This window comes from Mesitornis unicolor, unplaced genomic scaffold (assembly GCF_000695765.1).
Source record: "Mesitornis unicolor isolate BGI_N332 unplaced genomic scaffold, ASM69576v1 scaffold11462, whole genome shotgun sequence".
Taxonomy (NCBI): domain Eukaryota; kingdom Metazoa; phylum Chordata; class Aves; order Mesitornithiformes; family Mesitornithidae; genus Mesitornis; species Mesitornis unicolor.
In genome coordinates, this window is record NW_010167156.1 from 53,093 (window position 1) to 67,511 (window position 14,419).

The window sequence follows — 14,419 nt, forward strand, 5'->3', positions numbered from 1 at the left end:
CAGCAGGGAGCAGCCCATGGTCCTCCCAAGTGAAGCAGGATGTGAATCCCGGTCATGGCACCAGATGCTGTCATGAAATAACCCAAATTACAATTTAGATCAGGTCAGAGCAGAAGGGGCTTGTTGCTATGGCTATAGGAGAGGACAGGAAGCAGCAGAGCGACAGCCTCAGCTGATATTAACTTTGCCCAGCTGGGGCAGCTACAGAGTTCCTATAACACTTACAACACATTTTTCACCAAAACTGTGTCAGATAAGTAGCATATGGTATGTAACAGCAGCCAGTGAAGTTCATTAGACAAGGAGGCTCTAGACAGGGCTTCCTTTTACAAATAGGTTACTTTGTTAATTAAATCATGCCAACCAGCAAGGCCATTAGCTGTGAATGCTTCCTAACTACTGAGACTGACTAAGGCCTATGACATTAACTATTTGGCTTTCACACTCTAAACATGAGTAAGTAATTGCAGTGCTTTTGATCACTTGCCTGTGTAAATTTCATAGTGCTCTTATGAACAGAAATGCTGACTTTTTTGCTATTTCAGAGTAACTCCAAAACAAGTGAAGTGCAGGCAATGGTTAAATGCAGAAACAAGAGACCTTTGTTGGATTTTCAGCAGTCATTTGCTCATGACATGCACACTTTGTAAAAGTACAATAACAAATTATTTTTAATATGGAATCTGCTGATGCTTACAGAAGTGCCAGCACAAGACAAGTTAAAATTGAGCATTTGTCTACTTTCATAACTTACTGTGGTCCATGAGACCATTAGGAGCAGCAGGACATCTCCAGTGCAAGAAATGAACACAGTTAAATTAAATGGAACTACACAATGCAACTTTCTGTACATCTCAATCTCACTAACATTTTTTTTTCTGTAAGTCTTTACACTTCAGATCTTGGGGAATAAATTTAGAAAGAACATGATATCAAACTGTAATTTAAAATAGAAATTGATTCTTTTTGGAAACATTTTTCCTACACAGTTGTTTCAACTGGGGATCCTGTCCTGTATTTGCATAAATGACACACAGTTCAATTTGCCTAAGGAGGTGTACTGATCATACATCAGTGTGATTAGTTGTGTATTAAGCAACCAAGGATCTGAAGACATTTGCAGAGAATCAAGTTCTAGCAGAATAAGTTGTTTTAAAATAGTATTAAAGTTGTTAATTGCCATTTCAGAATTAAAAAATGACTATGTAGTACACTTATATTAAAAATACAGTGGTTAAAAATAGACATGATAGGATATATAGGATCTGTAAACTTTTGTTTTATATATATGCCTATTTCTATACAGCTACAAGAAACAAAAGTTGATACTCAATTCTCCCTCACACTTTAAGTTTTTAAAAATGAAGTATTCTAGTGTTAAATTCGTTTTTCTTTCACTCTGTGTGCTTTCTTAAAATTGTTTATATGAAGATACTTGTATCAAGACGCAACTAATGAACTAGTACACTGCAGATCTTCATTGGAAGGGATTGCTTACAGATGTATAGCTGCAAGTAGTTTTCTTTCATTTTACGAGAGAAATGTCATCCCTTAAAGATTAAAAACCTTGTAAGTCATAACAGTGAGACTTAAGTGGGCTCAACAAATGGCCAGAAACAAATGTATAGCTGTTACCTGAGGATATTGCTGATCTCACTTTCAAATGCAATATGTATCATTTTGCTTCTATCAGCATTTTAAATATTGAGATTTTTTTCCTAAGCCCACTGAAATTCCTTGTGGTTGGTCATTGTTGTCTTGATTCTCAGTCACTAGATTGTGTCATGAAATGTTTTCTCTTTTATGATGCATTCTAGCATCAGTCAAGGCTTGTCTTGGCTCCATTAGGTAATAAAGAACAATTTTGGAGAGTATGTTTTGAATGAAGCAAAACTTTGCCCAATGCATTTTTTCTTTTCTTGTAACTTGTAAACTTCATAGCATGTGGTTCTTGTTCCAGGTGATATCTGCTGTGTTCTAACACTTGAGTTGGTAACCTTTGTTGTTGTATTTAGTGTCAAGTTATGGTGCTCAAAAGAAATCAGAATGACCCTACTGACCCTCAGACATCTCTACTGTATAATAACTAGAAAGCTGTATAATAGCTTGCATTTACATTTGCTATAAGCTTAGCTCTTGTATTTACACCTTTCTCTGTTCACGTATCTGGTTATTTTCTCTGTTCTTCCCCTAGCGATGGACTTGTAAAGAAGACTTGGAACTGAAATCAGGAGTCAAGGAGTTTGGAGTGGGTAATTGGGCTAAAATTTTGGTCCATGGTGACTTCAACAATCGAACTAATGTCATGTTAAAAGACCGCTGGAGAACACTGTGCAAGATCAAACAAGGCTGATTTGGACTAGAGGAATTGACTCTTGACCCTTAAGGCTGATTTGGACTAGAGGAATCGACTCTTGACCCTTCCCTACATAAGGACGTAGTCTAGCTTTTCAGAGTAACTTATTTTAGCCTTGGAGTGTCCAGCAGTGTTGCTGTCCTAAAACATAAAACAGAATAGCAATAGGTATAAAATATCCATGTAAGCTCACTTGCTTGGGTAATGATGACTTAGATGTAAAGCCTGGCCTTTTATCTACACACAGCAGGTGTCAGTTGGTCACTGTAAATGTCCTGCTCATGAGAGGCTGTAACAGATGTGCAATGGTACTGTGCTGTCTTTCTTGATTCAGTTTGTATGGAAGAAGAGTTCCACAACCTTAGAAAACTCATACATTCCACTGTCACACTAGTGCAAATCTAGTAACTTGAAATAACATATCACAGCATTCTTTTAAAAATGAAGTCTCTTCAATTCAGATGTTCGCTGTAACTTTGTCCTTAGATAAGGTTTTTATTTTACAAGAACCTTACAGGGAAATGCATCTGCCCAGACCTCTCTGAGACATGTTTCCTGACTACAAAGGAAGAGAGAAATTCTTGAAGGCTGAAACATTCAGAAAGTATTAAGATAACTTCTCTGCTTTCTGTTTTGGAGGCCTGCTTCCATTAAGATAAAATGCTAAAAGTGCAGTTACAAAGGTTTGTTTCACACTCTTACTGTGGACAGGACCTCAGCCAGATTACCTTCCTCATTCTTGCCACCACATGCTATGGTTTCTTCTTGCAGTCACTAGAAACAGCGGCAAGCAGTAGTCTTTAGACTACTACCACAGAGATGCTGCATGTCTTAACAGTAAATTTTCTTAACCTTATGGCATAATTTCTTCTTAGCAAACATTGTGAATTTCAGGATAAAATACAGGCTTTGTCCTTCAGCAAAGAATGCTAGAGCAGCTGTAAGCCTATGATTCAAAAAAAAGCCATAGCAGGTATCTGACAAGTGAGAAAGTGCAGTATGCAGCCTCTTTAATGCTGTAACAATAATTCAAGATAAGTAATAAGTAACAAAACATGGATTTGAGCTACCTGCATAGCAGTCTTGCCAGTGCTCTACTATTGCAGGTTTTAATGTTAATCGTTGTACATGAGCAGTTTTAACTATGAATATTTTTTTTAAAAAAGCCAAAGCTTTAGTCACGAAGTCTTTTTTAGGTTCAGCTGCTGTAACATTCGCGCTGTGTATCAGTGGCATGAAGTTCTGAGCAAGAATACTTCCTTAACAACACTGACTAGTCTTATGTTTTTATGAAGGTGGCTGAACATGAAAACCTCAACGTAGAGAAAAAGCATTTATCCACTTGTAGTTATAAACAACTGTCTAGATCCTTTGTTCCTTCATCTAAACTGAAACCTGGTTTTAGCCAAACTTTCATTTTTATGTACCCTTGGTATTTAATGACGACAGTAACTATTCTCAGACTTGGAAATGTTTGGCTAGCTCACTACTGAGTAGGAGCAGTGCCTGTAAACAGGACTGGCCAGTAAAGAACGAGAACTTTAGGAAAAGCAGCCACTACAGTCAGAAACATTAGCTCTTTAATTACAAAAAAGAAACGTGGAAACATGCTTCCAGTGTTATAATACAAAGACCAGTCTTAGCATATGAAGGCAGAGAGTTTCCCAAAATGCTTCTTCCAAAGTTCTGACTCGTTTGAAGTTTGTTTAGGCTCCAGAAAATACAGCAGGAAGATGTAGGTTTCTTGGCACTGGTGTTAATTTTCTTAATCTTATTGGGGTTTTTTTCCTGTTTTAAAGGTTCTTTAAACATTTTTATGTAAAAATAAAGCTATGCACAAGGGGACATGAACAGTGTTCCAGCTGCCGAATCTTCTTCCAGGTTCCTTGGCACTGAGAGTTGCCAACTGCTTCCCAGTGTAAGATTTTGCCTCTGAAATGCAACAATAAATGAGGAATTAAACCACAGAATACTGTCTATTTCATAGTACTAGGTTGTGTTGTATAACATGTCAGAAGATTACATTTGCTTAATAATGTGAGACTTTAATTAGCTCATCTAGCTCTTAAAATGCTTTCTGGAACAGGTACTATATTCCTAAGCATGGTATACAGGATGGTGGATTGAGAAGCTGGTTGTACAGGTATTAAGTAGCATGCATATTAATAAATGTATAGATCAAATAGAAACCTGTTCCAAATATTAAACTACTACTTTCTAAATTACTGTTCTAGAAACCAGGTGTATAGGTTTGAGAGGAGTACTGATCTACCACTGTTAAACCTGAAATCGGATTTGGAATATGGCAGGAAGTACTGTTTTTAAGTAAAAGTGCCTGTAGCAAAATAGACCTCTTGCACTGCAAAAGTTGCATCATCCCTTCACAATAGTAAATAAAGCATTCAGATCACTGAACTCATTCAAATTATTTCTCAATTTTAGCTAGGTTTTAAAAGCAATTTCTGTGAGAACTGAAAGGGTAAATCTACAAGTGATATGAACTGTTTCATTTTTTAGGTATAATAAATGAAGCTTTAAATGAAACCCTGAGAAATCTTAACTTTTGTACTGGGTTTTGCTGCAGAAAAATGACTTTCTTTACCCATCTGCATTGTGTCCATCTCCAGAACAACGATGTGTGTCACTATTCATCGCTGGAGGCTGGCAAGCTACACACACAGTATGGCCTTCTCGTATGTACTGCATCCATCGAGCATATGGCCGATTCTCCAGAGCACAGTGGTGTGAAAGGGATTCTGTTTTAAATTCCACACAGTATCTGCTCAGAAGGAAAAGTATTAAATTAATTATGATAGGTAAAGCACAAGCTAGGTATACATTTTAAATGTACTTACAGGTGGTATTTGTGAAGTGCGAGTTAGACATCATCATGGCCAACAAGTCTGTTTCTGACTCTAACCTAATTAATGGACTCTTAAAAGCGTTACACAAACTATTTCTCATTCCATGCCCCAGTCCAGTGCTTTATGTGTAATTCCACTTCCTGATTGTGTTCTGTATTCTTAAATTATGTTGAAAAGCCAATTTCAGCAACCCGTATTTTTTCTGCTATGCTGCTAAGAGAAAATGGAAAAGAGGCTTTAAGAATACTGATGGGCTTTATTGTTCTGAGGAAATCAGCATAGGGCAAAGTATTATGAGCTGTAAAGACCCAGTAATAGCCTAATTTAAACTTCATAACCATCTCTACTGGTAACCAAACAACATTTTTTAGTGTTTGTGTAAATTAATTTTAAAAAACATTCTCTTGAGGCCAATCACATTCAGCCCATTTTTTTGTTCAGCAACCTACGTCTGATTTCTCAGACTTGGATACATCCAACTTTGGTTTAGCATTGTTTACTGTTTGCTTTCAAAAGCAGCTATCCTCAGATGTGCTGTGACCTCAGTGTCTAATTTGGGACAATTAGCAAGTAATAAAAAACAACACCTAGAACACACAAATGAACTGCAGGAGAGAAAAACAGTACAAGCTATAGCTTATTGTTTAATTATTGCAAATTTAATTACATTTTTCTCTGTAGCCAGCTATGTTCTATTGAACAAGATGACCTACATGCATATGATAAATAGATTACCCAGGTGCTTCTTTGTCTGAAGGCCAGAGAGAAGATACTGCTCGTCGTTTTCTTTCTTTACCGTATTCAGAGGTAGTTATGAAAGCAGGAACTGAGGAAGAAAACAGTTACGGTAAGGCAGCAAGACACAGTTGAGTCATATTTCAATTACTGTAACAGTGGGTGAATGAATAAGGAGCTCATGGATGGTGATGCTGACTGACTTCATTGAAAAAGTGATAAAAAGTTTGCAACATTAGACTTCAACTCCATCCTTACAGCTAAGCTCTCCTTGTTTGGAAGAAATACATCTAGATATGACTGCAGTCAGGTCCGTGAGGAAATACAATGTGCTGGAATCCTAGAAGGAGCTCTGTTTCCTGTTTTGTACTGAATTTGTGTTCTGACTTTGTGCAGAGATAATTTGATACTTACTTACTGATTACTTACTGGCCTTAAATCAAGAAGCTGAAGGAATGCATGCAGCTGAGTTGTTTACTTAACAGAAATTAAGAAAAACCTGAGTAGGAAAATAAGTGTAAGAATAAAATAAAGAGCAATGTGACAATAGAAAGGAAGGTTTAAAATTGTATTTTTAAACCACTAGCTGCAGATAGATGTGTTGACATCAGTAAAATTTATGAAGACCCTGATGGGCAAAATGTATGGATAAAGCAAAGCAAAAATACCGTGTTCGTGGCCGCAGTCCTCTCCCTGGTAGGTCAGGTATTCAAGGCAGCCAGCCTTCTCCTCTAGAGCAGGACAAGGTTCCCCACCATTTTTAGGCTCCTGTTGTACATAGCGCCTACGTATCCGCAGCCCAGGTTGACATTGTTCTGCACAGCCACTCCAGTGACTCCACTCCCCCACAACACAGGGAATTGCTGCAAAGCAGTATTAAAACATTACTAGTAGTCATGACATCTGTTTCATCCTAATTGCTCTCAAAAGCTTGAGTAAGACGACTGTCTGGTTGGTTTGGTTTATTTTGTTTTTTTCTTTCTTATGTACTTTTATTTATAGGGTTGTAAACCCTTTAAACATTCAAACATGCCTGCAGTGCTTGGCTCCCCATTCCATACCTTGTCCAGAAAGAAAAAGTTCCTCATGGAAACCCTTCACTACAGCTGTCGTTCTTCTGTACCCTCTTCTGGGAGACCAGCTTATGGATGGTCTTGTGCAGTCTGACCTACCTTGGCAGTTCCTACACCACCAGATTTTGTTTAAAGGCTGGAACATAAAGTAGCAGAATTCAGCAAGACTTTCAGCCTTCTTGATTCACTTCCTATTCATTTCTAACCCCTTTTCCTCAAACTGAAATAAGTTCCACTGCCACAGCTTTGTTGCCCTGTTGTAAGATGTGGTGTCCTGCTCCACAGTCCTTGCTGCAAAGACATTTTTGGTGATCCAAAACCCAGCCTAACAAGCAAAGGTACAAAGAAGTCATGTCTTCATCTGTTAAATTCACATATATTAGGTGAGTTCATTGAAGGTCACAGATGAAGAAAGAAAGAAAGAGAGAAAGAAAGAGAAAGAAAGAAAGAAAGAAAGAAAGAAAGAAAGACTAACTGATTTATATTCTGTGGTATTTCTCTGGCAACTGCTGAAACCTTTATCCCACCTATGGCCTTTGACACTTCTTTGATTAAAGAACATGCAGATTCTTTAGGAAAAAGAAACCTAAAATCATCACATCACGTAGAGAATGAACCCTTGTCAGGTTTGTCACTTTTCACACGAGAGACATAAATGATGGACTAAGCATCTGTTAGTTTCAGATTTGTCTTGAAATTCAGAAATGTTCAGATCTATCATATCTGTTATGCACTAGTCATTTCCTTGTTTTATTCTCTGCAGTGCATCTACTAATGATGGCATGCTCCTTGTAGTTCTCATTTATACTAAGCATAATAAGGATTTTTTCCAATCTATGCCTCTCCTTTCTTCTGGATTTTCCACTTCTATTCTGGCAAAGCAGTAGCTCAGTCTCAACCTTGCCAAAGTAAGCAGGGGTAATATGCCAGATATCTTCCAGGTGGATGCAAATAATCTATTCTGGAAAAAAGGGGGTTGCAGCCTGATTCCCAGAAGACGGAAATGGCTGATAAACACATTATTCCTGAATAAGAAGCTACATAACACACAAGTCTTCGCTTTACTTGTCCATTAACACAGTATACAATGGTAAAAACCCCACAACTGTTTCACACGTTTCCATGAAACTGAACTGAGCCTCATCTCCAGAAACACCAAGCCACAGATTTTTAAAACTCTCTGGCCTAACAATTTCATTTTTACCAGTCAAAATTAATATTGCAGCTCTTCAAAACTGTACTGAGTGCAGACCCCTGAGGGGCTGGATGAGGATCTTCTCTGGGTCTGTTACGAGGGGCCTCAAGCAAGCATGCACTCAAGGACATGCGTTCTTTAAAATTGGAGCCAACTTTGTAATTGGAGCCGGTACATCCTGGCATATTGATACATTCTAGGACATTTTGAAGGACTGCAGATAGACTAGGAGACACTGGTTGATAATGGAAACCAAGGAATTAATAAATAAAGTTATAAAACAAGAACAATACAAGGAAGGACCATTTTGGGAAAAGGAGTCAGAGTTCATGGCAAGAACATTAAGAGTGCCTCTTCAGATCCACCAGGGACCACCAGAGACCACCGAAAGACCACTTGTACGCAAGAGCAGTTGATTGAGCAATATTTAAATGCATTCTAATTATATTTAAATTGCAACCAATCATTGTATCTTTGATAGTGAAATCTTGAAACTTTTGTGTATAAATATGCTAAGAAAAGTATCCATACTCATGCAAGCTAGGATGGAATAAATAATGTCCCTCACACCTGACGCCAAATAAAGAACACCTGCTTCTTAACGCTACATTGGTGTTAAGAGGTTTTTCTATTTCCAATTTCACTGTCAGGTGCTTACTGATAACCCCTCCAATGAGAAACTTCAACTCTACACAGCCTCAGTAAGGCAGAGTAGTGAAAGGGCACACATGGGCACCCATCAAGAGGAAGAATCCTCTGAGGATAAGCAGTCAGTTCCCCACGAGTAGTCCTCAGCCTGACCTACGGGATCATTTAAGTTGATTGGTGGTCTATTCCCAGAAGCCTTTTTACCTGGAGGCCACCTTGTAGGTGCTCCAGGTTAGGCAGCCACATTTCTCTGAGCTGCTTCCCCTCTTGTCAGTGTGTGTCCCCAGAGGGAATGTCCTCTGCCTGGGCACCAGCGACAGCAGGTTCCTGTGGGTGCACGGTGTGCTGCTGGGCAAGCAGGGAATGGCCAGGTCTGCAGCTTTCCTTAGCCATGAATGAGACACGCAGTCAAAACACTGCAGCACTGCGTATGAGTCCATGCCGCTTCCTCTAGTATCAGCAGCTGCTTTTTTGTCCTCTGATGGGCTTGCTTTTTCAATAAAGTTATCATTAACATCATGTAATTAAAACACTGGCACACAGTGTCTTATAAAAAACTAAATGTTCCTATGTTAACATTAGGGTTTCTTATTGATAAACTCCCCTGTTTGTCAAAGACTTGTTTTCATTGCACATTGCAAATAGGCTTAAATTTTCCATGTAGCATGAATCACATTTTACTTTGCTTTTCCGCTCCTTTATAAAGACAAGGCTTCAACATGATACTTAGAGAATGGTACAAAATATTAGTTATAATCAATGGCTGGGATATCTTAAATTTGTTTTGGTTGTGCCTCTCATTATCTAGTTAAATGAAGCTTTTTCCTTTCCCATGAGTGCTGTTTCCCATTAGCTTGTAATGCAATGTCACATGGTTTTGATCTTTATTTTTTCTGTTTCCTGATTACAGTTTAAATCCTCAAGAAATTTTACAGCTTAACCACTAGTTATGTACTTGTATCAGTGTTGCAGAAAAGCGATGGGACCAAATTAGTCTTGCACATTGGGCCACTGGTTGTCCATCCTGCTTAACCATTAAGCATTCTCTGGCATTTTCTTCTGCTAACTGATAAACACCCAGGCAGCTCCTGGATGTGATTTGTAGAACAGCACTGGAAAGTAGCATGGAAAAGACAGCAGCAGGCCTGGCTCCTTTTGTCACATGTGGATCGGTGACACTGTGCACCACCAGGCACTACCCTCAGACACATCTGGTACCCCAAGGCACTGCCACACTCTGTGGCTGCAAAGGAACCACTCTAACATGGTGCAGCACAACCCTCAGATGTGTGCTTCAAGCATTTTGAACTAGAAATATGAAAACCAATTATGGTAAAAATGTCTTAGACCCCACCATGGGATAGCCAGGACAAGCACTAAATATAGTATGGACATCATGCTCCTTGTCATCTGGCCGCAGGGCCAAAAAACTGTCCTTGGCCCAACTTTACTTAATAGTACAAGCATAGACTTTGATGCTTCATTACACATCTTAATTCTACCTAAAGTACCCAAAGGACAGTAAGTGTCATCTACCCCAGTTTCCTTATCTGTTGACTGTCTTCCAAGTTGGCTGTGTAAATGACCTACAGAAGTAAGAATTTCCACATAATTTTAATCCCACATTATCACTTTGATATGCAGGTAACACTAGGTCTAACATTGCATTTTCCACACAGAAAACTCCCAAAGGGGTAGCTGCATAACAAATAAACCGATGACTTCACATCTTACTAGAATTAAACCAAGCTGACAGTTAAATACTGGTCATCTTCAGCAATACATGGCAATTTTATGGTCATCAAGACTTAGAACAAGAAGTATGAATCGCCTTAGTCATGTGGAATAATAAGAATATTAGGTTGCTAGAATGGAATTCAGCCAGTGGGATAGCAACATCGCTTTTGCAGTCAGTACCCAGAATTATTAAGGGACAGTGCATCAGTTCTGTGCCTCATTGGCAAGATGACAAATTCCTCAACATGACAGAGAATGGGTCCCAGAGCCAGAAAAGGAACAGTGCCATCTTTTGAAATACAAGAAGAAATATCAGGGGCCCATAGCTACATCTTTATGGTCTCTCTCTATGCTACTATTGGTCCAGCTTAGTTAACACAATGATGGTAAATGAATATTTATTGAAATAATGTAAAGGATGCAAGTCAAAAGAACCTGAAAGGCAGGATTTGTGCTCAGGTACCTACCAAAATGTGGAAGCTAGTAAGACATTTGAATGTTCAAAAATACACAGAAAAAATACATTACTATCCTATGAAACACAGCTTCAGTGGTCAGGACTTCCATGTGTCCCCATTTACACCACTGTGAATAATGGATTTTTTCCTGAGTCACACTCTATTTAATTTTTTCCTCTCTCTGGAAAAAAAAGAGGATTACCGTATCTTCACTGAATCACTGCAAAGCATATGTATAAGGGTCTGTGGATTTTCTCAGAACAACCACTTCCATTCAAATGATGAGATCATTACTTTTTCAGGCTTTCTCATCATACAGTACATTCTATTTAAAATACCCTTTATGTATAAAAATATCCTTTCTTCATTGTTAGAACTATAAGGAAATCTGTTTTAAAAGATCTGTAAATACATTTAAAAACCCCTAGAGTTAAGTTCAGCAGCCTATGGACTTCTCCTGAGACATATAAAGTACCAGACATACTATGATTATTAGGCACTACAGGATTTAACCATGACATTGGCAGCTTCAGAGCACCCCTCCTTTCAGTGGTTTATATTATTTTGGATCATTTTGTACTTTTCCATACACATTTATTGTTTACATATACTAGAGGTTGTAGGCACTTTACACTTTCCCAGATACTTTGTCCAGTTAAATATTTTATTAGTAGGATAAAATGTCATTTAAGCTGGTGCTGAAATCACGAGTGGCCAACAGGCTGACAAACAAGCTGTAGCATAAGAACCACTGGTCACCTTTCTCCACATTTCAGTTTTAAATGATCTGAATTCTACACTCAAAACAGCACTTTGGAGTGAATTATGCCAATAAACATCCTTGGTGTCATTTAACACATGGACAGAGTTTAGAAACACTCAGTGGTGAGACCTCAACATTCAACAGAAACAAAAATGACTTTAAAATCTCTGGCCATACTTGTTCAAGTTGATACAAACTCCCACTGGAACTATTTTGAATTTCTGTTTATACAAAAGAACTTACTGGCTGCTTGCAAAAGAAAGTATATATGATCATTTGCCACAAGAACGACTATTTGTGATCAGTTTTGTAGTTCTGGGATGTACGAGTACTAGGAGCACCCCACCAGGCTGCCAAAGCCCTGTCCTCCCATGCTACGCCCATGCAAAGTGTCGTGCTCTCTTTGCTTGTGGTAGCTTTGGTGCTCACACAACAGGGTAGCGAGGCGCTGCAGAGTCAAACCACCCAGAAATGGGTGATACAGAAAACATAAACAGGGTTTAGCTCCTCTAACTGGGCCACCAGAGACTGACAAATTCCAGCTCTGGTGAGAGACTTCCCTGAGACTCCATCTCCCTGCCTGGATCTAGGGCACCCACTGTGCACACAGGCTGGCTGTCTACCAGACAGAGACAGCACATCATGCCTTTTGAGACAACCACTACTGAGCTTGAGACAAAAGATAACATCCCAATTCACAGTAAGGCATCGTCAGATGCCAGAAGTCACGGTGAGAAAAGTGTCTAAACTACAACTTTTCAAGCACAAGTTGGAGCTTCTTTTCAAAGAGCACAGAAATTTTTATCAGATTACAGCTGTTTTGATGATAACACTATGCATCTTTATAAGCTCTCTCCTGCTATACTTGAATATTAAATATCATTTAGTTTACCAAAAAGACGCAATATGCAATGAGTATATGACAAGCAAGCATCTCGTCAGTTATAGAATCCCAGAATCACAGCATGATTTGGGTTGGAAGGGACCTTAAAGATCATCCAGTCCAACCCCCCTGCCATGGGCGGGGACATCTCCCACCAGACCAGGTTGCCCAAAGTCTTGTCCAACCTGGCCTTGAACACTTCCAGGGAGGGAGCATCCACAACTTCCCTGGGCAACCTGTTCCAGTGTTCTCTTCCAACTGATTTTCCTGAACAAAGGATCAATATACGAAAAACCAGAATTTTTAGGGTTTTTTCCCTCGTATGTTACTCTAGAAAGCAGATGGTTTAGTGGTCAGAGAACTGACCGTGTTTTCTGTAGAGACCTGGGGTCAGAGCTCTGCTCTGCTGATTCTTTCTCTGCAGCTTTACCTCACCCAGGATGAGTCTACGCTGTCTGACCGTCATAGTCCCTCTGCCCAAACCAGGCAGGCGCAAGTCAGCTTGGGTCCCAAAGCTATGTAGCTATGTCAGCACAGCGCTGAGCCTGCTAAATACACCCTAATTAGTTGGACTGCACAGCAGAGACTCATGACCTTCTGGCTGTGGGCTGGAGTGTGTCCAGCCAGCTGGGAAGGGACGTGTGACTGCCAGAGCCCTGGTGCTTCACCTGGAAAGCGAGGGCAGTGTCCCTGCATCGCAGAGAGAGGGAGGGAGGACAAATCGTGAAGACCACGAAAGGTAGAAATGCCACGGAAAGAGGGAGTGTAAATACCTACAAGGCTGCTGGGTCCAGTTTGGTAGAACTGGGCCACTTTCCTCTCCTTGCCTCTGCTTGCTCCTCTGGGAGCCAGGCCTTAGCGGCAGCTGGGCAGAGGACCATCTCACTCATTCCCCTACACTCAGTTTGAAGTCTTTGCCTTCACAGTGGATCCTTGCCGATTCCTGTCCCGAAAAATGAGGACAAAACCTCAACCTGGGATTTTCTCCAATTATTTCATTGCTATTTGTTTGGCAAGATGGGAGGGATCAGCTTAGACACACAGACGGTGCTAAATTAATATCCCTGTTGTCTCTATAATCCTACATCCTCGCAGTAACAGACGTGTATCTGGGATGAGCATGAGTGAAAAGTAAGTAACATCACATTTTAGAGAGAAAACAACTTCAGACTGGCAAACCCTAGGCACTGTACTACAGCTGATCCAGAACCCTTGCCAATGCCTAGGGCGGGGAAAGTTTCTCTTCCCACTCCTGTGCCTGCTGCTACCCTCACACAGCCCTACTCTAGGCTCATGCCCTCATCCAGAGCCTGCTGATACTGCAAGGAAGTTGGCCTCGCAGAGACCCCCTCGCAGCTGAAATTGCACCCTCCATCTCCAAACCTCAGGAAAACTCCCAGCCCACAAAGCATCGACAAGTAACCAGCGAACTACACCTGGAGAAAGGGACGGGGGTGCCCAGGGGGTCCCCGCTTAGCCCGCCCCCCACCCACGCCCCTCTCGGAGGGCTCGTTGCGGGATGCGGACCCCCTCAGAGTCTGGCTGACAGGGCGGGGGGGTGGACGCACCTACCCGGGCAAGCCTGGCCGTGGTCGTGGCAGCAGTCCCCGGCTCGCCGGCACCCTCCGTCGCAGTAGCAGGTCCCGTAGCCCCCTCCCTCCCTCCATCCTTCGCCGACACAGGCGGCGTCCCGGCCCTCGCAGCATT

The 14,419-nt window shown here is 40.5% G+C and overlaps 2 protein-coding genes across 2 annotated transcripts in view; one reads left to right on the forward strand and one right to left on the reverse strand.

Moving 5' to 3' along the window:
• The window catches only part of TERF1 (telomeric repeat binding factor (NIMA-interacting) 1), a 20,452-nt gene extending 18,099 nt beyond the window's left edge, over window positions 1-2,353 (forward strand). The window contains exon 10 of the mRNA XM_010178593.1: window positions 2,195-2,353. Within this exon, the coding sequence (XP_010176895.1) occupies window positions 2,195-2,353 (159 nt within the window). The remainder of the gene's footprint in view (window positions 1-2,194) is intronic.
• Window positions 2,354-4,170: 1,817 nt separating this feature from the next.
• SBSPON (somatomedin B and thrombospondin, type 1 domain containing) lies at window positions 4,171-14,414 on the reverse strand (the record flags this gene model as incomplete). Its single annotated transcript, XM_010178594.1, has 5 exons — window positions 4,171-4,288; window positions 4,959-5,135; window positions 5,956-6,046; window positions 6,624-6,818; window positions 14,285-14,414. Coding segments are annotated over 5 exons (711 nt in total), but the record flags the coding sequence as incomplete, so codon positions are not given.
• Between the last annotated feature and the right edge of the window lie 5 nt (window positions 14,415-14,419).